This window comes from Pseudophryne corroboree, chromosome 4 (genome assembly GCF_028390025.1).
Source record: "Pseudophryne corroboree isolate aPseCor3 chromosome 4, aPseCor3.hap2, whole genome shotgun sequence".
Classification (NCBI taxonomy): domain Eukaryota; kingdom Metazoa; phylum Chordata; class Amphibia; order Anura; family Myobatrachidae; genus Pseudophryne; species Pseudophryne corroboree.
In genome coordinates, this window is record NC_086447.1 from 814,056,080 (window position 1) to 814,083,631 (window position 27,552).

Here is a 27,552-nt window from a genome sequence, read left to right on the forward strand (position 1 = left end):
ACTCAACTAGCTCAAAAGGAAGGACAGTTTTATAGCTTCTATAATGAGCAAACCAGTTTATACTTATAGCTGTGCTAACATAATTGCACAAGGGTTTTCTAATCATCCATTAGTCTTCTACCGCGATTAGCAAGCACAATGTACCATTAGAACACTGGAGTGATGGTTGCTGGAAATGGGCCTCTATACACCTATGTAGATATTCCATTAAAAACCAGACGTTTGCAGCTAGTATAGTAATTTTCCACATTAACAATGTATAGAGTATATTTCTGATTAATTTAATGTTATCTTCATTGAAAAAAAGGAAATTTCTAAATGGAGATGGAGATGCATCAAGCCTTGGAGAGAGATAAAGTGACGTTGCCCAAAGAAACCAATCATTTTCGGTTGTTTATCTAGCACAGCCTTTGAACTGACAGAAGCTGTTTTGTTGCTCTTGGCAACTTCCCCACTTTATCTCCCTCCAAGGCGTGATACATCTCCCTCTTAATCAGACAAAAGACACCTACGTGGGTGGCACTCAATATCCCGGCTGTCGGATTCACGGCGCTCAACATACCGGCGCCGGGATACCGACAACTATTTTCCCTCTTGGGGTGCCCACGACACCCCTGGAGGAAGAATAAAATAGCGTAGCGAGCCACCGTGCCCTCAGCGTGGCCAGTGCAGATCGTTTACGCTCGCCCCGCTGCCAGCATTCCGGCCGCTGGGATCCCGACAGCCGGGCAAGTGGGATGTAGTTATGTGACCGGCGGTCAGGAGACAGACGGTCACATGACCTCCCTCTACATCCCGCCCCCTCACAATCCCTGTTGGTTGGCATGCCGACCAACAGGGACTATTCCCACTCGTGGGTGTCCACGACCCCCATAGAGTAGGAATAGAACCCGTGGTGACCGAGCCCGCAGCATGTCAAGTGCAGCGAGCCCGCAAGGGGCTTGCTGCACTTGCCAACCCCCCGCCAGGATTCCGCTGCCGGGAACCCGGCGTCGGTATACTGACCGGCGGTCAGGCATACTACACCCGGTCAAGCGTAGTAGACCCACCTCTGTGTAATAACTGATTAACAGGTATTCTACACAAGCAATAGCAGCCAGAATGGAGATGGGACTGCAGGTGGAGGCATGGAGCGCCGTCTGACTGGTGTACTGATCTGGTTATGGTCATGTGGTACATGTCAGAGAAATGACAGCTGTCCACATTTATTATAAAGGTGAGGATCCTGTGAAGTAAAAGAAGTGCCCGCCCACATCGCTGTAAATTACCATATGATTTATTATTCCGGGGTGTTTGTGTATATAATAGTACTTGGTCAACTGTTTTTTTAGTGACCGTGGGATTTTAGAGCGCACTTACTTTGAGTCATATCTCTCTTAAATAAGGTAATTTGTGTGTATAGTAAATGGTAGAACAGATAATAGCATAAGCTTAGCTTAATACTTTAAAAAGTGAAACTAAATCTACATCCTTGTGTTAATGACAGGGCTGTGTAGGCATGTAATTGAATGTATGTGTATGACTGACACTGTCATGGGATGTGGCAATAGGTGTGTCTGTATGACGTAGAAAGGGATTGTGTGTTACACAGAAAGTTAGCTGGGTGACACATCATACATGAGGAGGTAAGGTCAAATATGGGAGCTGCTCACACAGCCTGGATTTTGCTGCAGGACCTAAAAGTCATCTTGATTATAATGCCCCTAGCAAATTACAGTGTCAGTAAGGAATCAAATCTACATCAGTTCATCAGCAGATTCATAAAAGAAGTCATCCTAGAATTTTTCACTTGTAGTTGGATGTAATAAACAGAGACCACAGTGGCCAGCAGACAACACATCAGGTGTAAGTGGGTCCCCTACCAGCTTGTTACCATTAGACATCGCTAGCCGCCACTGAAAAATGATTACGTTTAGCAAACACAAGAACTTCAGGTTTCCTTAATGTGTTTTTACATTTTAAAAAAATAAGGAAACCGAAGAGGACAGGAAACATTATTCTCATTATAATCACTATTATTAGTATGCCTAAACCCAGTGGAGCTCAAAATCTAAATCCCTTTTATTGGCACGCACATGCACAAGAGGAAACTGGTGCAATAAACAGAAGGCTAGGGCACTGAGAAAATGTAGTTCTGGGGTGTGTTGAAACTTTAGGGGGATCAGCTGTGATCATAATTTTCATTCATAGTACATAGATATTCTCTAACAATTCAATAATTTGATAACATGTTATTTCTTCTCCCTCACTGATATCATAACTACGGAAGCAAACACGAATAGTAAAACTGGATAGTGACGCTTCATGAAAGCTCACAGCTCCTTCCTATACTGGTACAGAGCAGGTTACAAAAGAAGGAACTGTGCTCAGATAATAGCGCTCTCCAATCACCACATTACAACCATAAACACCTTTCAGTGATAACTTCAGTTTTAAAAAACGATCACCGTTTGCAGGGAGGGATGTTTCTGACCTCCCTGAGGCTTAATACCAGAGGTGTAATATAGAGTCCACTTATATGATCAGCAATCCTCCTTAAAGTCTCCAATACAGATATATGACCTGCAAAATAAGTGTCTCCTAGTCCCTTTCACAGGAGACAGTGTGGAGACACTTTCCTGTAAGGACAGAAGGGAATTCTGCATCAAATTTTGTTGCTTAAACCAAACACTAATGTGTCCGGCACCCCGCACCACCATGGGATCCGGAGCGTATCGGAGTAAATGCTCCTCGGCTACGACCCGACCTGCACCTGTCTCCTGCTCCTCGCCCTCCTCCTCCTCTTCCAACTCGTATGATACGAGTTGGTATTTGATTCTGAACCCCTGGGACATCCCCCATAATTGCTAATTAAGCACTTAGAAGTTTTTAATTATTTTTAATTAGCCAATAATGACAAATATATACTTATACCCATTTTATGTACCCCAAATTTAATGAGTGCACTTATTTTGCTGAAAAAAATTGCTTTATATCATCTTTTAGAAAATGTAATGACACCAAATAGTGTTATTATGGCCTCAAATAGACTTCTATAGTGTTTTCCTATGTTAGTTTGGCTTTTATGGTGGTACGGTCAGATTTCCCCACTTTTTCCTATACTTATCTCAGCTTTTGGCAGTTAGAATTATTGCACCATTCCCGTTATCGCCGTTTTGGAATAGGATAGGTGCGATAAACAGAAGTGCGCAGGCTGCGATAATGCGATTTTTCAGAACATTATACTCGATTGCGGAACGCGATATCGCGGCTAATTGGATACCCCCTATGTATGAGGTATGGGTATGATTATTTAGGCATGCTGGACATAGGCATTATGGGACTTGCAGTTCTATGACAGACTGAGCCCATAGAATGCAGTGTTCTTGTTAATGTGGAAGCCACACATTTCCGCACTGTGGAGGAACCCTACGACATCATAGAGAAGATCCCAGTTAAGGGAAAGCCAATGAGATCCTGAAGACGGTTCTCTGTCACAAAGCACTTAATCAAAAATTACTATTTGTTTCCCATGTTAAGCCTCTACTAAAACACAGAAGTGGCGTATCGTTCGGGAGAGAAGCAGGTTACAGTCAAAATAAATTGTTTACTATGAGGGTTAATTGTATGACAAACGTTAAATTACACAGAGACTGTTTTAAGGCTAGAATAGGAAAATGTGGCTACATAGTCTAGAGCAGTGGTTCCCAGCCTCGGTCCTCAAGTACCCCCAACAGTCATGTTTTCCAGGTCACCGAGCAGGTGTATTCATTACTCACTGACACATTATAAAAGACCCACAGGTGGAGCAAATTATTTCACTGCAATCCTGTGAGGAGACCTGGAAAATATGAACTGTTGGGGGTACTTGAGAACCGAGATATCAGCTATGCTAAGGGGGAGATTCAATTTTACGCAGTGTCCGTTGTGAGTGAAAAGTAGACAATTGTCAGTTTACTCATAATATAACTTTGTGTTTCAATTTAATGCTGCTACGTTGCATTTGCTGTCCAAACCTGTTTCATCATGTACTGCTTAGGTCTTGCTTTGACAGGGCTACGGTCGTTAGGTAGACACAACTTAGGTCGACAGTCATTAGGTCGACCACTAAAGGTCAACATGCATTAGGTCGACAGGTCAAAAGGTCGACATGAGTTTTTGCATCTTTTTTTCCAATTTTTAGACTTTTTCATACTTTACGATCCACGTGGACTACAATTGGGAACGGTATCCTGTGCCGAGCACAGCGGTAGCAGAGCGAGGCACCCTGCTTCGCTAGCTATGCGAGGGGACACGGTTCACTAACTGGGGTTCCCCGTCACTTTACAAAGAAAAGGACACCAAAAAAAAGACCAAAACCCCATGTCGACCTTTTGACCTGTCGACCTAGTGTTCCTGTCGACCTAATGCATGTCGACCTTTAGTAATTGACCTAATGACTGTCGACATAAGTTGAGTCGACCCATACCCCTTTAACAATGTACAATATATAATCCCTACATTGTAAGTTTGGGATGTATGTCAGATTGCTTTATAATAATTGAAGCTGTACTTTGCTTTTAATAAAAGGAACCTCTGATCATGCAACATTCTAATTGTCTCAAGCGGTTCATTTCCACTACGCTGGGAATGTAATATTTGTTATCATGCGGAAAATTCTGTGTGCCTGATCTACTCTATATAGCATTTATTAAATTACATAGAAAGCTATTTACACAGGATATTCGCTTTGTATTTGCTGTGTCATAAAATGCTGAGAATTGGAATGGCCTTTAATATCCAAAACATCTCGGTCAGTGATTAAGAGACATTCATTTCTGGTCATAGTGAGCGGAACTGTGTAGCTACTGTCAAATGAAACATGATGCTGTGCTTCAGCTACACGGAATAAGAAGCGTCTGCACTACAGGCTTGATTCTGATATGGGAATAAAGTAGGAAAGAGCAGGTGGTAAGGGTACACCTGGGCAAACCATGGTGCAATGCAAGGTGTTCAAATACATATTTTTATGCAATACTGGCTGCTTCTGCATGTAGCCCACAAATGTTGGACAACTTTATTTTTACACTGCAATTTAGATTTGAGTTTGAACACACCCCTTCCAAATATAAATCTCTCTGCACGTTACATCTGCCCCACCTGCAGTGCAGCATGGTTTTGCCAAGATCCATAGTTACTTGCCCTTTCTTGCATTATACCCAAATCAGAATTCGGCCCTGTATACAGACGCTTAAAAGCAACATTTCCGAAGGTTTTATTACGTGGCTACCCATTTAAGCTAGATGGTTGCAAGGTCGCTTCTCTAGCCGCAGTGGCGACTGTCCCAACTAAAGCAAGACTGACGTTTACACACCTTACGTTTCCTTTATCCTGCGAGATATGTGATTAGTGCAGTCTCTACTTCAGCATAACCACAGTCCCCTTTTCCCACACTGGGATAACGAAGTTTGCTCCTGGGCAACCCTCACCCATTTCTCCTAATGGTCCTTTAAAAGGTAAATCAGTAATACTAGATGTCCTGGATAATGGAAACTGTGCGTCACGAGAAGTATTGTAACAGCAGCTTTAGTTCCAGATGGAAAACCACTGGGATAACCACAAATTAAATAGTATATTTTCTCTCTCCCCAAAACACACTCTGCCAAATCTTTGACCTGCTTGAATCTTATTGCGCTTCCCTTTCTAATGGTATGATCGCCTCTCTTTATAATCTGCTAGCAGACTACTACCCCCAAAGAGATTGCTTCAAAGTGGATTGGGCAGACCCACCCCATGACGACTTGTGTTTCACAATTAGAGTGAGGTTATCCAAGACACAAAAGAAAACTCCAACAATATATAAAATAGTGGTATTTGGTACCAGCTGGACTCCAAGATATTTGGCACAACTTCCACTCTTGTTGGAGAGGCTCTAGGGAACTACGCTCCTAACTGCACATTTGATGGGCCTGACCCAAAATTGTACATTTTTGGATTGTAAATGTTACCCTAATGCAAATTGCATAAAATTGTTATGCCTACCTGTTGAGGGCTTGCTGTGTCAGTCGACAAACTGGCTTCACAGACCCTCAATGCAGCCAGATGCTTTGATCTAAAGCAATCGTAAAAAGTTAGGTCGACCATCTCTCTAACAAGTCCATCATAAAAAGACACTTTAAGAGGGATGGGGCCCGTGTGTGGCCCCCTCTCACACTGGCATATGCGGTAGGCTATGAACATGAGCATATCTCTGGGAAACTGGAGTCAGCACCATTTTCCAGACAATTTCCTAACTGCACGTATCTCTGGGAAAATTGTACCACCACATCGGCGGAAAGGCTGGTATCTATGGGTGCAGGGTGAGCAATACGGTACCCCGTGATACAGGGACCTGTGTGTACCACACACCCTGTACCCATCATCTGTGCCTCGGTACTGGAATAACTGAACCTATACGTCTTCTCACCTCATGTGTGTGAGGTATATTTCTTTCTTTACCGCACTGATAAAAGAACAGAACCATTAAACTGTAATAATGTGCTACTTACGTTGGCATATTTTAATACATTAGCAAATTTAAGCAACTGTCTGCATGGCATATTGGCCCTCATTCCGAGTTGATCGGTCGCAAGGCGAATTTAGCAGAGTTACACACGCTAAGCCGCCGCCTACTGGGAGTGAATCTTAGCTTCTTAAAATTGCGACCGATGTATTCGCAATAATGCGATTACTAACTACTTAGCAGTTTCAGAGTAGCTCCAGACTTACTCTGCCTGTGCGATCATTTCAGTGCTTGTCGTTCCTGGTTGACGTCACAAACACACCCAGCGTTCGCCCAGGCACTCCCACCGTTTCTCCGGCCACTCCTGCGTTTTTTCCGGAAACGGTAGCGTTTTCAGCCACACGCCCCTGAAACGCCGTGTTTCCGCCCAGTAACACCCATTTCCTGTCAATCACATTACGATCGCCGGAGCGAAGAAAAAGCCGTGAGTAAAAATACTTTCTTCATAGTAAAGTTACTTGGCGCAGTCGCAGTGCGAACATTGCGCATGCGTACTAAGCGGATTTTCACTGCGATGCGATGAAAAATACCGAGCGAACAACTCGGAATGAGGGCCATTGTTTTGTTTTTAGATAATGTTCCAGATTAGATTTAAAAAAAAAAAAAGTTTCTGTCACAATTTTTGCTACAACAATAACTACAGCTCATAATGAGACCACACATCGGTAATAGACCTGAGGCCAAATTATATCTTAGAAAAGGCATTATGCATTTATACACAGTCCAATAACCACGTATACAGCTGAGCACCAGCAATAATCCTTGTACTTGCTGTCTAGTGCTCCTCAGCAATAATCCTTGTACTTGCTGTCTAGTGCTCCTGTAAATCCATATATTCCCTAGACAGTTTTTGCAGCCGGATACCTATTACTTGAAATATTCATTCCCACAGAAAAAAGGACAGGACTTGGCTTTAAAGACTCGGCAAAGGCTATTTTAATGTGACGTTTGTGTTTTTCAGTTTAGTAGATAAACGACTCTGCATGACAAAATCCAGTAGTAATTACCATACTGTATAAAGCATGACAAAAATACATGAATAATTACACAGCTCAGAACAAATATGAGCAATTTGCAAAATAATTATTATACTGTATAATAAACAGCTTAGTACAGCGTCTTCATATCTGAATCCGAGATAAGCAAATTGATTTTCTCTGTGCACTCAGACCATTGATGGTAAATTACAATCTAAGGAGGATCATGCAGGTTAAAATAAGAATAAAGAGAAGGTTAGTATACCGTAGGTCGAGCGGAAAAAAAGGTAAAGAACATTATCAATGATGTTAACGGGATCATCTTTCATTGGCCTCGTAGATGCGGATGTAATTGTACATTTTTAAATGCTTCTAGTCGGAGGTATAATGGAAGAGTAAAAAGCCTAGAAAGCACACGTTACGGAAAGAATTCCCTTTGCAGCAAGTCTTAAGGGCCCATACACTAGAACGATAATGCCCGATTTCATCCAATTTCGGGCATTCGGGCCGATATATCGGGTGAAATCGGGCATTTTGGATGCGTTTCCAATCCGATAAGATCCGCGTTCCTGTGAGGGTCAGATCGGCTCCCCTAGAGTGTAGCACACGTCACGTGATGTACTCCATGGACTACGTGCTGCCGACGTCAAATGTAGTAGGTGGTCCTAATAATGTGACTTGACCGTGTAGAACAGAGGTTAATTAAGTACAGAGGGGCTGATGTATCAAGCAGTGAAGAGTGGAGAAGTGAACCAGTGGAGACACTGCCCATAGGAACTTATCCCCCACATTCTATTTGTTAATGCCCGTTAACAGTTAATTTACCGGGCAAGAAAAGGTGCTCTAATTGAATAGCCATGGTCATTAAAGCCAGAGGATCCCACCCTTTCTCACCCCCAGTAAATTAACAGGGCTAACTAAATTCTCCCCTAAGTGGTCAGTAGGGCTAAAATGAATGCAGTGCTAAACCAATATCTCCATTTATGTAAAGTTCTAGAGAATATATGTAAATAACGGTAAATAAACAAACATGCAGTCTGCACTCAGATCAATGCTGAAAGCAGTCACAGTATATTGCAATATCAGCCATCGGGCTACGCGACCGATGAATTTATCAAAGTTATGTTGTCACAGCAGCACAAGGACTTTATTGACTGTACACCCCCTTATTGCACTGGTGAATAAGGACACAAAATAGTTTCACGTACATTTTGAAGAAACCAAAACTAAATAAATCCAGCCTTATTTATGTGGTTCAATGAGACCACTTCAATTCTGGATAGACTACTTACTTGTGTCCTGTTAAAAGGACTTCAGTGTTTCTTGCTAAACTGTGATATTCTGGTTTTACGCCAGTGCTGGCCCTCTGCCATTCATGTACAGGCAGGAATATAACAAGGGAGGATTCATAGCCTCTGCTTTAGAGGCTGCAAAGTTGTTCTCTTTTTGCGAAGACAGATTTCAGTTCTATTCATCGGTACATAGAAAGGACTCCCTGGGTTTGCTGGGCCATCTACACTAATTAGTTTGATCTGTGCGTGTACGTATTCCTTTCATTTCTGCTGCTGAACAATTGTGCATTGCTGGCAAAAATGTAAACTTGAAAACTAATTAACCAACAACTAAAAAGGAAAATGTGGTAGATTATAATACACACAGTGAACAAAACTAAGGGCATCCCGTTATCAGTACACCTTTTTATTTTTCTAAAAGGAAAACGATAGAACGTGAGAAACAGGAAAGTTAAAAGGACTTATAGGAAAATAAACACATAAAAAGGAGTAGTCCAGAACTTGTGGTAAGTGTTCTAGTTCCAGGTTTACAAATGAAGAAAAGCAGGGTGTAGAAACCATTTCATACACCAGGAGACATCTAGAGAGTTACATAGTTACATAGTTGTTGAGGTTGAAAAAAGACAAATGTCCGTCGAGTTCAACCTACTGTACATTACATTTTTTTTAATTTTTTTTATTTTATTTTAATATTAATTAAATGCTGTATCCCTGGATATTTTTTCCCACTAGGAATTTATCTAATCCATTTTTAAACTTATTGAGTCCACCATTACTACCTTCTCTGGCAGAGAATTCCAAATCCTTACTGCTCTTACTGTGAAGAATCCTTTTCTCCGTTGGGTATGGAATTTTTTCTCTTCTAACCTCAGGGGGTGTCCTCGTGTCCTATGTATTGTTTTTTTGGTAAACAAATCGTTTGATAGATCCTTGTATTGTCCCTTAATGTATTTATAAATATTAATGATGTCGCCTCTCAGTCGCCTCTTTTCCAGTGTGAACATATCAAGTCTTAAGTCTTTCCTCATAGTCCAATGCCTCTAACCCCTTAACCAGTTTAGTTGCTCGCCTCTGAACCCTTTCGAGCTCCAAGATATCTTTTTTATAATATGGTGCCCAAAACTGTACACAATATTCCAGGTGTGGTCGCACCAATGATTTATACAGAGGCAGGATTACGCTCTCATCCCTTGTCTCCATACCCCGTTTTATGCATTGTCTCCATACCCCGTTTTATGCATGCTAACACCTTATTAGCCTTTGCTGCAGCATTTTGACATTGTGTACTGCTACCAAGTTTATTATCGATGAGCACACCCAAATCCATTTCCACTACAATGCTACATAGACAAGATAAATATAAAAAATGTGTATTGCGCTTGATGTATAAATGTTTGTATTTAAGTTATCAAAAGTATATACACAGGTGTCTGCTTGTAGCAAATTCAGCACACATGGAACTTGCTAATATATTTAGATAAAAATAAATTTATTAACACATAGACATTAACTACTAAAACCAATATATGAGCTCAGGCACACATTGCCACTATGTAGTTGAAATAGAGACAATGTAGCTTGTGTAATACCACACAGACCCGTCTGGTCTATTAAATAAATAAACAGATTGCAACAGTTGCTACAGCCTTTGATGAAAAATTGTAACTCCAGTCCTCTATGCTACTGGCGTCCCAGTGCAGAGGAATGCTGCTGATTATAATTACCCGACCTGCGGGAGTGTTCAGTCTTGCAGCACAAGAGTCACGGAGGTGTCTTCACAGCGTCCGCCGCCGGCACTATCACGGTGCAGATGTCACTGTCCTGGCGGGCGGATACGGACGCTCCGGAGGTTTGCTAACCTGGCGTACCGGTGTAGAAGCTCCACAGGCTGGTCCAAAGTTAACCGCTAAGTGCGGATTCAGCAGTCGGCAATCTGTCAGTGTGCAAAACTGAGCGAGGGGATGACGTCAACGCGTTTCGTCCCGTCACAGCTCGGGACTTCCTCAAGACGAATCCTTCTTCTATCGTCTTGAGGAAGTCCCGAGCTGTGACGGGACGAAACGCGTTGACGTCATCCCCTCGCTCAGTTTTGCACACTGACAGATTGCCGACTGCTGAATCCGCACTTAGCGGTTAACTTTGGACCAGCCTGTGGAGCTCCTACACCGGTACGCCAGGTTAGCAAACCTCCGGAGCGTCCGTATCCGCCCGCCAGGACAGTGACATCTGCACCGTGATAGTGCCGGCGGCGGACGCTGTGAAGACACCTCCATGACTCTTGTGCTGCAAGACTGAACACTCCCGCAGGTCGGGTAATTATAATCAGCAGCATTCCTCTGCACTGGGACGCCAGTAGCATAGAGGACTGGAGTTACAATTTTTCATCAAAGGCTGTAGCAACTGTTGCAATCTGTTTATTTATTTAATAGACCAGACGGGTCTGTGTGGTATTACACAAGCTACATTGTCTCTATTTCAACTACATAGTGGCAATGAATTTTGAACGTTCTATCAGTGCCTGAGCTCATATATTGGTTTTAGTAGTTAATGTCTATGTGTTGCTAATATATTTAGATAAAAATAAATTTATTAAGTTCCATGTGTGCTGAATTTGGTACAAGCAGACACCTGTGTATATACTTTTGATAACTTAAATACAAACATTTATACATCAAGCGCAATACACATTTTTTATATTTTCTTGTTTCTATTTTTGGGGGGAGTTTGCCAACCCTCAGTGTATGCAGCTGATGTATAATTAATTTATTTACAATTATTTGCGCCAGGAGTTGGAGTGGTAAAACACTCTAAACAAATAAATACATAGACAAGATCACAATTATACACTTTGTCAATGATAGAGGCAATACTTGGACAGCGATAGGGGAAAAACAAGACACTATTGGAGGTATTCATCTAGGCGTGATATTTGCGCTGTGACTTCATGCATAAATAGTCTGCAGAAACGGAGCATGAGATTAAGCAAGGAATGTGCCAATGCCACTGGGAGCTCAAGAAAGCCATAAAACACATTATAGCGCAGGAATGCGCAAGTTCACATCAAGAGCTATATAAGAACTTTAAATCAGTTTTCATAAAGACTATCCAGCTCTGCTGACCACCTAGGCCCGGATGTAATGAAGTCTGAGTTGGCCGGAGTTGCGGGTTCCAGGGTGAATTCGGACGTTTTTTTTAAAGCGGCAATCATGTACAAGGCAAAAACCAAGTCTTGTAAATGATTGCCACTTTAAAAAAAAAAAATATCTGCATTCAGCCGGCAACCTGCACCTCTGGCCAGCTCAGACTTCATTACATGCGGCTCCTACTTGCCTACACTCGCAGGATGTTTCTGGAAACGCCTGAATATCAGGGAGTACACAATGACTCCCAGAACAGGAGGTGACCTTCCAGCATTCCATCCACTTCCTAGGGAACTGGCAGGGTGGGAGGCATGATGAGGTGATTCTCATGCGGACCTAATTCTCCCGGCACTGGACTACCATGACACAACAGCACTTACAGACTTTTGCACATTTTCTTCTAAACTCTGCCCAAATGAAAGTGGCGTCACTCTCTGTACACAACTACTGTACCACTTGTCAAAGTCGGAAAAAAATCATGCTACACGTTGCTATATCCACCCCATGCGCGTGCCTGCTGCACGTGCACATTCTCTCCCGTGCGTGCGGATACTCGCAGCCGCGTAATGGCGCCTCCTCGGCCATGCGCTCGAGCGCGTGGTATGTGCATTTACGGTAGAGTTTGTGTGCATCTAGCGGGCGACTCAATCGTTAAATAATAAAACCAAATAGTATGTTTTATAGATAATGTTCCCCTTAATAATGACTAAGTTTGTTTAATGTAAATGGTCGCTGGACAGAGGAATTCCTCTTTGCATGGTACGAAGGGTCAGACAGGGTTTGAGCAGCAGTGTCTGGTACCTAACTAAAGAACATTTTATTAGAAACAATCCGGTGCTGGTTAGGTAAAGATTAATCGCTCCTGCGTATAGTTATGGCCATTAGTATTTTCTAGACATTTACTATATTTGCGATTCATTACCCATGCGGCGGGAATCTTCAGATTCCCTCCCACCTGAGCAGTTTGATATAGTCACAGCCCACCTGTTCAAACTAACCTATGACCTTTTGTTATGATGCGAGGAGACATTCCTGTGTCCAATGAACAATGAGATTATAGGTCCCTTTGTAGTGTACTGTACACAGTGTATATAAGATCAGCCAGCCTGGGCAGCTCTCTCACTCTCCACAAACGGTTTTCATCTTGACTAACTTGGAGCTGGTACCAGAAGCTGCGCAGCGATCGTTCCCAGTGTGTGTAAGTAATTCTCTGTAACCAACTTGTTCTCTGTTTGTATTGGCCATACTCTCTCTCTCTCTGTTATAGTATAGGATTGTGACGCTATTGTATATTTCTGTCTAGATATTCTGTTAGAATGATATGTTAGCTTGTAGTGTATGACTTGTAAACGGTTTCCCCTTTTCGATATAACTAAAAGCTTGTTAGTAAAGGTGTTTTTAACCTTAGCAAGGTATCGTGTGTTTATTATATTGCAGAGGGTAATAGGAGCGTCTCAAACGCTCAAGCAGCTTTAGCATTAACAAGGTTAAGCAGCGTTACATCGCTACAGTATTTCAGTACAAGGTTAACAGTATAAGAGTATCCTTTCTGTGTGTTACATTCAAGGTTTACTGATTGTCATCCCGTGAGCGTCTGCGCCGCTCGTGTTCTCCTCGTGGACTCGAGCGCCCGCTACGCTGGTAGCGTAGCATTACGGTAGTCGGCCGCCTATAGCGTGCTCGACACCACGCATTAAGCTGTGAGCGAGCGTGTCGCATGTGCGTCTCGATCACGGCCGAGCGTATGCTACGCTAAGTGCGTACCCTTATGGTACCCCACACGCCAATTGCGTACTGAGTCTCTTACCCATTTATAGTGAATGTTATAAGATAAATAGTTAGCTTTATCAATTGGCGGCTCGTCCGTCCTCCACATATCCGCACTAGCGAACACAGACTATCTGTCAGCAAGGGCGGGAAGGCAGTATCCCTTCGTATCGGGATACAGTAGTGCTGGCTAGATAAGCGTTTGTTTCGCTACGTTGAAGGAGTGCTGGTGGAATCCGGAACCGGAGGTAAGAACAATACGCTATTGTCTTTTAAAACTGTTTATTTCTGTTTTGCGTACGCACACACGCACGCACACACCTGTATTTCTTTTCATTTGTGTATTTTCACATATCACTTTCCTGTTTGCCATTTCACAATTGATAACGTGCTGAGAAAGATGTGTTGCTATTGGTAGTTAAAAGTAATATTAATACGTTAAGGAGTAATTTGTAAAACACGCGCACGGCTTGCCTAAGATACAAGGAAGTTCGGTGTGGTGTTCGGTAGATGATTACAGTTAAAGATCATCTACATTGATATAAACGTGTTAATTGTATTTCTGTGGATATACCTGGCTTGCGTACACGTGTCTCTAACAAAGGGCGGGACTAGCGTACGCGACGCAAGGGCCAACGCACGGAGCGTATATTACGCAACGGAGCGTCTGGGTACGCCCACATAATACAAATCACACGATAGTATTGTTTTAGTTAGGCGATAAGGAGGCAACGCAATAATAGCGCAAATCGATCTCAGTGTCCAAAATTTTAAGCTAATAGATCCTTCTCTAGTTGCAACTCCTCGGGATTAGCCTGCGATACTGAATGAAAGGGATTTCTGCGCAGAAACGAAAGTAAAAAAGAGTATATGAGGTGAAAGTGTGTATACATATATATAAGTTTCTAATTTTTGGGGTTGAACCACAGGAAATCGAGTTCTCGTGAGGTACATACGTGTAAGTGACTGCACGGTGGCTTGGGAGGCATCCCTTGTTAAACATTTAAAAAAAGAGCATTAGAGTATAGCAGACCAGGAGGTCCAGGTACAGCAGGCTAAGAAGTCCGCTATAGATAAAGAGTAAAAGAGCACAACACCAGAAAGGGTTGGTGCGGTACCCATATAGGCCATTAAGCTCAGGCTGAAGGAATTCGCAGCCACAATTTTCGATTCCACTGGTCGCTCCGCACATAAGATTAGTTGCTTATGTGCAGAACGATTGTACCGCACGTAATTGTGTGCATTAGTTAGTAACTTGACCCAGTACCATTTGCGTACGCTAGAGGGGTCATAAACGCTATTTGTACATTCTAACGTGATTTGTGTAATTTTTTTTTATTTTAAGGGAGGTTCGCTGGTCACTTGGGAACTATCCAACAACCAATAGTTACTGGAAAGGGTTAAGTGCTCTGCGGATCACACCCACATGTTCCAGTAAATAGAGGTTCAGGTCGCAGGGGCCCTAGGTCGAGTACGCCAGCGCTAAGGCAGTGTGTGGGCGTATTGGTCGACGTGGGCGAGTGAGTGGAGTACTCTGTAAACTTCCGCCGCCGGCCTACCCCGGACATCTTGGTTTTTGTAAGGGTTCGCTGAAGACCCTGATTTGAAGGTCAGAGGTAGTGAAAGCAACACCTGCAAAGATGGGGGCCAGTTGTTCAGGTAGGGGGCGATCAACCTCGGTTCGGGTTGACTTAATAAACCGACCAATCGAGTCGGCAAGGTATGTAATGTGTGAGAAATACGGTTCACACACAGAAATTTTGTGCGATGAATGGGAAAGAATGACTGTGCACGATGGGGAAAAGTTCCCACGGGTAGGCAGTTTTAGTCCCGAGGTGTTACAGAATCTAAGGAGAAGGATATGTCTCATTAAATCTGCAAAGAGACGGATCAAACATTATGATTATTTACAGTTATGGCAACAGGAAGGTGAAATACAAAGAGGATTGGCTCAAGCGGGTGGATCTAACCCTATCAGAAAACTGATAGCCACCGCGCCACCACCACCATACATAACGGGAGAGAAGGTGGTTGCAGAGAATGGCACACTGGTGAATGATAAACATGCACTTAGTAACTGTATAAATGTTAAGACTAATGTAACCAAGATTGTTGATGCTAATATTAACCCGTGCAAGCTGTACCCTGTTTTAAACTTTCCCCAGGATTGTGACCAAGAGGATAAGCCAACAACAATATCGGCACTCTCTCTAGCAGCCACCATAGCAGAAACAACAGTGGGCACGTCCCAACCAGTAAGAGCAGTATCAAAGGCCCCTAGTGGAGGGACAGGTGAGGTCGTATCAACTGGTAAGTACGGCACCATACAATATGCTGAAACCATTTCACCACATGCTGTAGAATCTACTCAGAATGATGTTATTGAACTTAATCCCGTTAGGGTAATTGCAGTGCCAAATGGGAAAACTGACACTTCAGGAGTCACTCCTGTCAGACACATCGCCATGCACTGCCCCTTTTCTCGAATGGAATTAAGATCAATGGTGTCTGAATTCCCTGATCCTAGGAAAGATCTAGTTGCAAGCCAGAAATACATTAGAGAGCTAGGAAATACTGTGGAGCCCAATAACAAAGACTGGCAGATATTGCTGAGGGCATGTTTACCCTCCAATGTCGACTCAGCGAGATTTTTAGCTGACTGTAAATTAGATGAAGAGGTACCCCTTACGGATGTGTACAACCAAGATAATGTAAAGAGAATAAATTTACAGTTAAAAGAGTATTTTCCAGCTGTTGTCAAATGGAACAAAATTTTCTCCATCAAACAGAAAGAGGGAGGAACAGCTACTGATTATTTTCATCGGGCACTACAGGAAATGGCTAAGTATACAGGCATAGAAGACATTAAGACAAATGTGAATCATAGAGAAGTAGCAGTATCTGTGTTAATGGATGGTTTAAAGGAAGTATTGAGGACGAGGGTACAGACCACCCAACCATGTTGGCGAGGTCTGTCGGTGGCTACTTTGAGAGAGGCCGCTATTGATCATGATCGGAATATCACCAGACACAGGGAGTCACAAAGTGATAAGTTAATGGCCGTAAGTATACAGGCCCTGACCACAAGGCCACCTCTGTATAAATCTCCGACCCCTGTGGGTAAGTCAAATGTGGTAACTTGTTATTACTGTCATAAAGAGGGACATTTTGCACGAGACTGTAGATCAAAGAATGCACAAAAATCATATCAACCCCCTAGACAACGACATGACACACGAAATTGGGATCAAGGACCGCAGAGACGGAGTTATGAGCCACACGCAGGGGAAACAAAAAGGTATCCCCCAAAAAGAGACTGGCAAGTCACTGATAGTTCCCATTTACCCCCTTCACAGGTAATAGCTGCCAGCGCAATGCAGGGAGGCCACCACACACCATAGGGGCGAGGCCACACCTGTAATCTGCAGCCAGTGAAATTAATTGCGAGTCTTGGAAGTGAACCCGAGGTCACAATTGATGTAGCTGGTAAATCTCTAAATTTCCTTGTAGATACGGGGGCGGCCAAGTCAGTGATAAATTCGACCGTGGGCATGAGAACCACTGGTAAAACAATTCCAGCCATGGGAGTAACAGGAGTAGTACAGCACTACCCTTTAAGCAAACCTGCAGAGATTACGATAGGGCCTTTGCATACCAAGCATTCTTTTCTGCTGGCTGCATCGGCTCCGACTAATCTCCTAGGGAGAGATTTACTGTGCAAAATGGGATGCGTCATATACTGTACTCCTGAAGGTGTGTTCTTGGACATACCCGAAAACCACGCTCAGGAAGCGCAGGATATGCTAGACTCCCCAACAAGATTAATGTCACACACTGTTGTAAATAGGTGTCCGTCCAAGGTAGAGGAAATGATTTCCCAGATACCGGAATCACTTTGGACCAAGGATGGACAAGACACTGGATTGATGGCAAACGTAGCCCCAGTAGTTGTGCAAGTAAAAGATGGTAGGATAGCTCCAAAAATCCCACAATATCCTCTGAAGCAAGAGGTGGAGTGTGAAGATACGGGGTTCTTCTAATCACTCAGACACAGAGCCGATGAAACCAAAGTGATGGTTTATTTCTCACAGCACACAGGAAAAGATAATTCACAGGAAACAGACGTAAATATAGCCCAGAAACAGTATACAGGTAGCAGTCCAGATAGTAAGTCCCAGTAGATGATTTAGGTCCACAGTAATTCCACACAGAAGTTCCAGATAAACAGGTCCACACAGCAGAACTATCATTGAGTCCACACAGCAGTGATAGCAGATTAGTCCCTGCAATAGTAAGTACATATGGTGATGCGTTCCACAAGGTTCCCTGGCAGAGAATCACCCCTTAGCCAGAGTCCTGCGACTAACAACCGGAGCTGACCTGCGCAACCTCTTTTAAAACCTTCCAAATGCCCATCATGCAGCGCTCACCTGGGGAGGAGACGCAGGTTCCTGATTGGTGGTATTCCACCTCAGGTATTTCCCTACTCCCTCCCACAGCTGGCCTTCTCCTGCTGACCACATGCTGGGTCAGGCTCCGCGATGTCTGTCAGAGACCTGGATGGAACAGAGGAAAGTAAACAGAAGGAACAATGACAGGGAAATTGGTTTAAGTCCTGATTGTCCCCTGTGGAGGAGAAGCTTCAAAGAGACATTACCTGATCCTCAAATGTATTTCCTGTGTGACCATATGAGGATCATAGATGGACTCAATAAGCATAGCAGTGATAACCTGTAATAACCTCATACCAGACTGGCATTCTCCTACAATAACATACATGACAGCACTAGGTGCCAGGTCACAGCACACCTGTATTTACCTGGGTAAGATTATAGTACAGAATATACAGGCTAATGGATGAACACACACATGGGGTAATAGGGGCACAAGCCAGAGAGACATGGGAACAGAAGGAATAAAAAGTACATTAAACGCTATAAAGATTGACACACCACAAATACAGTATTAGCCCCTGCCTATATCTTTACATGGAGTTAGGAGTTTTCCCTGTAATAGAGCGCTTGCTACAACAGGGCATTCTGGTAAGAACGTCCAGCACTGCCAATAGTCCCATCTTCCCTGTTAAAAAAGAGTGGGGGGAGGGGTTACAGATTAGTGCAGGATCTAAGAGGGATCAACAAAATAGTTGAGAGTCAATTCCCCGTAGTGCCAAATCCAGCTGTCATCCTTATGCAAATCCCTCCCACTGCAAAATTTTTCACTGTGATTGACCTCTGCTCCGCCTTCTTCTCGGTACCTCTGCACCCTGACAGTCAATACTTATTCGCATTCACATACAGAGGAGTTCAGTACACTTGGACTCGATTACCACAAGGTTTCATAGACAGTCCAAGTATTTTCTCACAGGCCCTGCGTGATTGTTTACAGTCTTTCCAACCAGAGAGTGGATCAATATTGATACAGTATGTGGATGATTTACTGCTGTGCTCAGATTCACTGGAAGCGTCCCTGAGAGATACGAAACAACTCCTGTTTCATCTTTCAGACACAGGACACAAGGTTTCCAAGGACAAGTTACAATTATGCCAGACCCGTGTGAAGTATTTGGGACACTGTTTAACACAAGGACTGAGACACCTTACCGCTGATAGAATTCAAGCAATTCGTGACATGACCCTGCCACAAACCCAGCAACAGATTAGAACGTTTTTAGGAATGTGTGGGTATTGCCGTAACTGGATCCCAGGTTTTTCCATACTAGCCCTACCTTTGCAGGAGATGGTCTCCTCAAACAAACCTGATCGGATTTCGCACACAGACGAATCTGAGATGGCATTTGAGAGACTTAAACAGTGCCTAACGCAGGCACCAGCATTAGGTATGCCTGACTATGGGAAACCCTTTAAGCTGTACGGAACAGAGAGTGCTGGGTGCGCAGCAGGTGTCTTAACCCAGAAGCATGGTGATGCCAGCAGGCCGGTAGCCTACTATAGCGCTCAGCTAGATACGGTAGCGCGATCCCTCCCCACATGTTTGCGAAGCGTTGGAGCAATAGCATTGCTAGTCACAAAAAGCGAAGATGTAGTGCTAGGACACAACCTCACAATTCATACACCACATGCAGTGTCAGCCTTACTGAATTCTGCCCAAACCAGACACGTCTCATCAGCGCGGTTTACAAGATGGGAATTGGCATTGATGGCCCCCGTAAACTTCACCATAAGGAGATGCAGCGCATTAAATCCTGCAACGTATCTCCCAGGTGTGCCTGGACAGGCACAAAGGGTGGAGGATGAGAGTGATGGTGAAAGAGGATTTAATACAGGGGATGACACGCATGATTGTATGGAATATTTGACCCAAAATTTCACGGCAAGGCCTGACATCAGTGACAACCCACTGGAAGATGTAGATTTTACTTTCTACACTGACGGTAGTTGTCACAGACAGACGGACTCGGGAGACTTGTGTACTGGATACGCAGTCGTAGATGACCAAGGTACCATAGAAGCAGAACCGCTAGGCCCACCACACTCAGCACAAGTTGCTGAACTGGTTGCCCTAACCAGAGCATGTGAATTGGCTAAGGGCAAATCAGACAACATTTACACAGATTCTAGGTATGCCTTCGGAGTAGTCCATGATTTCGGGGCCCTATGGCGCCTCAGAAATTTCATGACGGCAGCTGGCACACCCGTAGCGCATGCAGCCCACATCAAAAGACTTCTGACAGCGATACAGGAACCCGACAGAGTGGCTGTTATCAAGTGTAAAGCTCACACATATAGCCAAGACCCGGTATCACTTGGAAACAGCCGAGCAGATGAAGCTGCTAAATCAGCAGCCGGTAACCCCATACAAACAGACAGTACACAACTGATGGTATTTAATACTGTAAACACACAGAAATTGTGTGAAATGCAAAATTTGTGTTCCCCACAGGAAAAGGCAGTCTGGAGGTCAAAAGGATATGGCCAGGAGTCCTCAGGACTCTGGACAAATGGACATGGTAAGCCAGTGGCACCCAGAGCATACCTTCCAAGTCTAGCGGAAGCAGCACACGGGCTGACTCATCTAGGCAAAGAAGGAATGTGTAAGCTAGTAAGAGCTTATTGGTGCGCTCCAGGATTTTCCTCCCATGCGGGTAAAAGAGCAATGACATGTCTCACCTGCTTGAGGAAGAATATCGGAAAGGCAATACCGACAGAGCCATCCCATATCCCTCCGACAGATGGCCCTTTCCAGGTAATACAGATTGATTTCATACAATTACCACCTTGTAGAAATTTAAAGTATGTTTTGGTCTGTATTGATGTATTCTCAAATTGGGTCGAAGCATTTCCCGCGGCCACAAATACCGCTGTGTTTACTGCAAAGAAAATTGTGCAGGAATTTGTGTGTAGGTACGGTATCCCTAGAATAATTGAAAGTGATAGGGGTACCCATTTCACAGGTGAAGTCTTTCAAACAATGTGTAAGTTGATGGGAATTAATAGTAAGCTGCACACTCCGTACCGCCCCCAGGCGAGTGCGAAGGTGGAAAGAGTAAACAGCACTATTAAAAATAAATTGAGCAAGGTAATGACTGAAACAGGACTGTTATGGCCTGAAGCTTTGCCAATCGTATTATACAGCATCAGAACCACCCCCAGGTCCCCTCTTAATCTGTCTCCTTTTGAAATTCTGTTTGGTCGACAACCCCATGTTATGATTAACCCCCAGGATGATTTGAAATGTAACAATGAAGTAACTGTAAAGTACTTGGTTAAGATGAGTAAGCAATTGAGGAATCAGAATGATAATCTAAAGTTGGTGATTCCTGATTTGCCAGACAGTAATTGTCATGACATTGAACCTGGGGATTATGTAATGATACGGAATTTTCTACGCTCAGGTTGCCTTATTGACAGATGGGAAGGACCATATCAAGTCTTATTGACCAGCACAACTGCTTTGAAGGTTGCCGAGAGAGAGACTTGGGTTCATTCGTCTCATTGTAAAAAGGTCACTGACCCAGAGAGGTCCCGTGATAAAGAACAGACGGTAGAGGTTGTATCACTAGAGTGTCTGTTCAGGGAGGATTGAGACGACACCTGAGCGCGGAGAATAACAAGACCGGAAGCTTGTCGAGCCAGATTTCTTTTTCCCATTTGTTATTTTCTCCAGTTCTCACCTCCCTCCTATTTCCTTTCCCCCTTCTTATTTTTCTCCTTTTACTCCTCTAAGATGGACTTGCCCCAAGAGACTGTGATCCGGATTTTCCTGTTGACCATGATGTTGACCAGAGCAGTCTGTTTCGGTGAGAGTACCATGGAGGTCGAGAAAGGATCGGGAATGGGTTCTGATGACCAGGATGCAGGCGTAGATTTCCAAGAACAACATAATCACCGAGTAAAGGCGAGTATCAGAAAACGATCTGGTAGCATTGACAATAGAAGGAATTGTGAAGGATTGTTAGCTGAAGAGAACTGCATCTGTAGGCATTGTGACAATATAGTTGAGGATGGGTGCATAAAGAAATGTCAGTCCAGTTTTAATGTCCACATGGACCGGCATCCATTGAGTGACTATTACTCCTTAGTGGGTAAAGTGTTAAATCAGACAGACTGTTGGGTATGCTCTCAAGTACCTCAAGGCCATAGCAAATCAGGACTAGTACCATTCCCTTTAACTGTAGGAGAGGTACTTGAGCTAAGTGGTGGGAGGCCGGAGGACAAGAGGTTTAATATCTCTAGTCCTCCTAGTTTGAAGCTCCACCAATATCATGTGGATAGGTCCTTAGTATGCTTTAACATTTCCAATCCCCGAAAGCCGGGAAATTGGGAAGTGTCATGGAGTAATCAAACCATGACCTTTTCATACAGACCCGACAGAATGCCCATAGACACAGAACTTATACGCCAGATAGCCGACCATAGGAAATTTTTCCGGTATAGGTACACCTTAGGAAGTAGGACCATGCGAGTTGGAGAAGTATCACCAGGATACTGTGCACAGATCGTACAAACTGATACGTGTACTAAACAGATGGGAGAATTAGGGTTAGGAGATTTCACATGGAAAATTTGTAACATGATAATGTCATACTCCGTCCCATATGTTCTCCCCGATGATGCATATTTCATATGCGGGAGGAAGGCGTATAAGTGGCTTGCCCCAAACTCAGAGGGATTGTGCTATATTGGAAAAGTACTGCCTTACTGTACTGTAACCCATAACAAAATGAAAGATATTCACCGCAGTGCCCAAGCTCCTTATACTCACACTCGTTAAACGACACCTGATAGAGAGGACAGAGCATTCAGCCTCTGATCTGATCCATGAATCCACCGGGATTCAATTCCTACTCGCGTTAGATATCACTCGTACCGCCAGAGGAGTGATAAATTACAAATATATATCTGCGCTTGCAAATTTATTAGACAATATCACCGAAATGTATGACGACACATTCAGGTACACTGGGAAAGAGTTACAAGCCTACAAAATAGAACTGGTTCAGCATAGGATGATTCTCAATTACCTCACAGCTGTGACAGGCGGGTATTGTGTTACCCTAGCAACTCAATATGGAATAAAGTGCTACACGTACATTACAAACAGCACGGAGGACCCAGCCGAGGTCATAGACCAAAAGATGGATGACATTTTACAATTAAAGTGGGAGTTTCGAAGGAAACACAATCTCACACGCGCTGCTGTGGGTAATGAGCTGACCAGTTGGGTGTCATGGTTGAACCCACGAAATTGGTTCTCGGGCTTAGGAGAATGGGCCCAAGGTATTATTATGGATGTAGGGAAATTTCTTTTGTGTATTCTGGGAGTCGTCATATTGGTTGGCCTGATATTTAGATGCGTTCGGGTTTTAACGAGGTGTAAAGGTAGTACCCGGGTGATGAGTCTGAGGAGCGAGGACACTGTACTAACAACAACTAATTTGATGTATGACCCAACGATAGAGACAATGTTGTGATGACAATGTGATTCCACGGTCCGTTTCTTTCACCCGTTTCTCCTTTGTTTTCCTCCAAGGTACAAAGACATCCGCTTGGAAGAAGAATTTGACAACCTCTTTTATACAGACCATTGATGAACTATGCTACAAGCCCCATTTTCCCTAGTGACTTTATATTTTACGATAGCCCAAATATTTTAGTGACTAACTTTCTGGACAATGGAAAAACTTTTGCCGTCCTTTATAGCAAAAGCATCAGGACACTACAGTCAACATGTACATCGAGACAAGACAAGACCTCAATCGGCAAATGTATATTAAACTCACATAGTTTATGACTGCATTTACCATAATTGCTTCTTATCTTCATTTCTACAACCTTCAGGTAATAACACACATAGTCAATAGGGAATATAGGCACAGATATCAGCACTCACATATCCCCCCATTCATGTATCATCAACTAAAATGTGCTCCCCCATTTTGTTACAACTAAAAGCCGAAAAGAGCTCGGTAAAGTTTGACAGCCCATCCACAGACCCTTGATACGGGATAAGAAGGAATTCAAATGTATACTTCGCAATACCTCGAAGCTTGATTTAAAACACGTACGGCACGATGATACATGACCCCTCAAACATGGATTCATACACACATGCTTCTACTATCTCACTAGGTCATACCTTTTTCCCACCTGCTCCTCTCCTCCCTTTACCCAATCATAAAATGGTATTTACATTATGACATATATTTTTCTTTTTTGAACTGTTTTAGGAAGTGGCAGTTATTGATGACTGCCAAAGTCGGAAAAATATCATGCTACACGTTGCCATATATCCACCCCATGCGCGTGCCTGCTGCACGTGCACATTCTCTCCCGTGCGTGCGGATACTCGCAGCCGCGTAATGGCGCCTCCTCGGCCATGCGCTCGAGCGCGTGGTATGTGCATTTACGGTAGAGTTTGTGTGCGTCTAGCGGGCGACTCAATCGTTAAATAATAAAACCAAATAGTATGTTTTATAGATAATGTTCCCCTTAATAATGACTGTAAGTTTGTTTAATGTATATGGTCGCTGGACAGAGGAATTCCTCTTTGCATGGTACGAAGGGTCAGACAGGGTTTAAGCAGCTGTGTCTGGTACCTAACTAAAGAACATTTTATTAGAAACAATCCGGTGCTGGTTAGGTAAAGATTAATCGCTCCTGCGTATAGTTATGGCCATTAGTATTTTCTGGACATTTACTATATTTGCGATTCATTACCCATGCGGCGGGAATCTTCAGATTCCCTCCCACCTGAGCAGTTTGATATAGTCACAGCCCACCTGTTCAAACTAACCTATGACCTTTTGTTATGATGCGAGGAGACATTCCTGTGTCCAATGAACAATGAGATTATAGGTCCCTTTGTAGTGTACTGTACACAGTGTATATAAGATCAGCCAGCCTGGGCAGCTCTCTCACTCTCCACAAACGGTTTTCATCTTGACTAACTTGGAGCTGGTACCAGAAGCTGCGCAGCGATCGTTCCCAGTGTGTGTAAGTAATTCTCTGTAACCAACTTGTTCTCTGTTTGTATTGGCCATACTCTCTCTCTCTCTCTCTGTTATAGTATAGGATTGTGACGCTATTGTATATTTCTGTCTAGATATTCTGTTAGAATGATATGTTAGCTTGTAGTGTATGACTTGTAAACTGTTTCCCCTTTTCGATATAACTAAAAGCTTGTTAGTAAAGGTGTTGGAACCTTAGCAAGGTATCGTGTGTTTATTATATTGCAGAGGGTAATAGGAGCGTCTCAAACGCTCAAGCAGCTTTAGCATTAACCAGGTTAAGCAGCGTTACATCGCTACAGTATTTCAGTACAAGGTTTGCAGTATAAGAGTATCCTTTCTGTGTGTTACATTCAAGGTTTACTGATTGTCATCCCGTGAGCGTCTGCGCCGCTCGTGTTCTCCTCGTGGACTCGAGCGTCCGCTACGCTGGTAGCGTAGCATTACGGTAGTCGGCCGCCTATAGCGTGCTCGACACCACGCATTAAGCTGTGAGCGAGCGTGTCGCATGTGCGTCTCGATCACGGCCGAGCGTATGCTACGCTAAGTGCGTACCCTTACAGTACCCCACACGCCAATTGCGTACTGAGTCTCTTACCCATTTATAGTGAATGTTATAAGATAAATAGCTTTATCACACTGAACTGGCCTCCTTTGCATAGCATGTTCCTGGCATGGACATGTATTTATATCTGGAATAAATGTCTTTCACTTGAAAAAAAGTTTTCCATTGGATATTAAATACAGACAACAAAATACATGCAAGTGCAACTTATCTCCTGTGATATTTCACATAGGGTCAATGATGATCCCCATAGCTGCACCAAACAGTAGTTGCCTTGTGATCTCTGAGCCCAATTCAGATGTGTTTGGAGTTGCCATCACTGCTTCCATGGTGTTGTATGGTGATGCAGCAGGAGGCATCTATTACAAGCAGATGCCTCCCGCTGTAGTTGTGATCTGAACGGTGTCTTAGGACGCAGCATCGGGTGGCTTATGGTACCCATGGTGACACGCAAGTCACGCGTCGCAGAGGCCAGGAAATCTCCGTCCAACACGGAGATACCTGACCTCTTCCTTCCCCCAAACAGCACCAACACACCTGTTTTTACAAACAGAGGCTGTTCCCGGGTCCCAAGTGGCAGCAGACTGTCAATCACTGGGTACTGTTACTTTGTTGCACAGGGCACAACGCCAACCACATCTGCACTAGGCCCTATGTGAACTGCATCGTACCAGATTCACTGCAAATTTCACCTCCAAATTGGACAGTATTATCATGACTTGATCATTTCCCAAAATATTTTGTATCTTAGTAACGCATACTAAAAAAAAAAAAGCATACACAAAAGGCAAGAAAATAAATTTACCAGGTAGTAATTAGTAATGTAAGATAGTAACACAACTTACAGAATCCTCTGGTGGTCTCTGGATCTTTCCCCAATCTACAGAAGGACCTTTCTCTTGCAAGAATCTGCGGAACAACTTCTGGAAGCCTTCCAGGTCTTTCTTAGTGTGCTGCAGGAAAATATACAGTACTCAGAACGGATCATGTAATGTTATTTCCTGAATGCCTGCAGGAATAGGACTTGTATCAAAAGTGAGGCAGTAGTATCCGTACACTGTATAAATCTACATGAAAATTCTCCAGTCCTCAAATAAAGCAGGGACAGAAATGTACATAAATTATGTATTTGGACAAACGAGTGTAAACAGCAATGCTTCTACTGACCTGAGAAAGCTAGTTGTATGGACAAACTTTATGTTTTAAGGAGGCATTATTCAATGCTTCGGACATTGAGACAAGCTGTCAACACATAAGGTTTGTTGAGCCAAAACATTGATCCTATCACCAGCAAAATCAGATTGGTGGATGATCCCCATAAGCAAGTGATGAGGGTATCAGCCATACCTTGCATATTGCTGCGTTGTGTTTTACCTCAGGTACGTGGAAGGGAGGACCCAGCTCCCTGCCGATGCCTATGAGAAAATACACAGCTCATGCACAAGGCTTACTGACATTGCACAGAACATGTACATTGGGGGTCATTCCGAGTTGTTCGCTCGCAAGCGGATTTTAGCAGATTTGCTCATGCTAAGCCGCCGCCTACTGGGAGTGAATCTTAGCATCTTAAAATTGCGAACGATGTATTCGCAATATTGCGATTACACACCTCGTAGCAGTTTCTGAGTAGCTCCAGACTTACTCGGCATCTGCGATCAGTTCAGTGCTTGTCGTTCCTGGTTTGACGTCACAAACACACCCAGCGTTCGCCCAGACACTCCTGCGTTTTTTCCGGAAACGGTAGCGTTTTTCCCCACACGCCCATAAAACGGCCTGTTTCCGCCCAGTAACACCCATTTCCTGTCAATCACATTACGATCG

The 27,552-nt window shown here is 43.6% G+C and overlaps 1 protein-coding gene across 3 annotated transcripts in view; it reads right to left on the minus strand.

Annotated features, from left to right (window-relative positions):
• UGP2 (UDP-glucose pyrophosphorylase 2) overlaps nucleotides 1-27,552 on the minus strand; it is a 188,729-nt gene that overhangs the window by 75,379 nt on the left and 85,798 nt on the right. For all 3 annotated transcript variants that reach the window (XM_063918448.1, XM_063918447.1, XM_063918446.1), the window contains exon 3: nucleotides 26,577-26,684. In XM_063918448.1, the coding sequence (XP_063774518.1) occupies nucleotides 26,577-26,684 (108 nt within the window). The remainder of the gene's footprint in view (nucleotides 1-26,576; nucleotides 26,685-27,552) is intronic.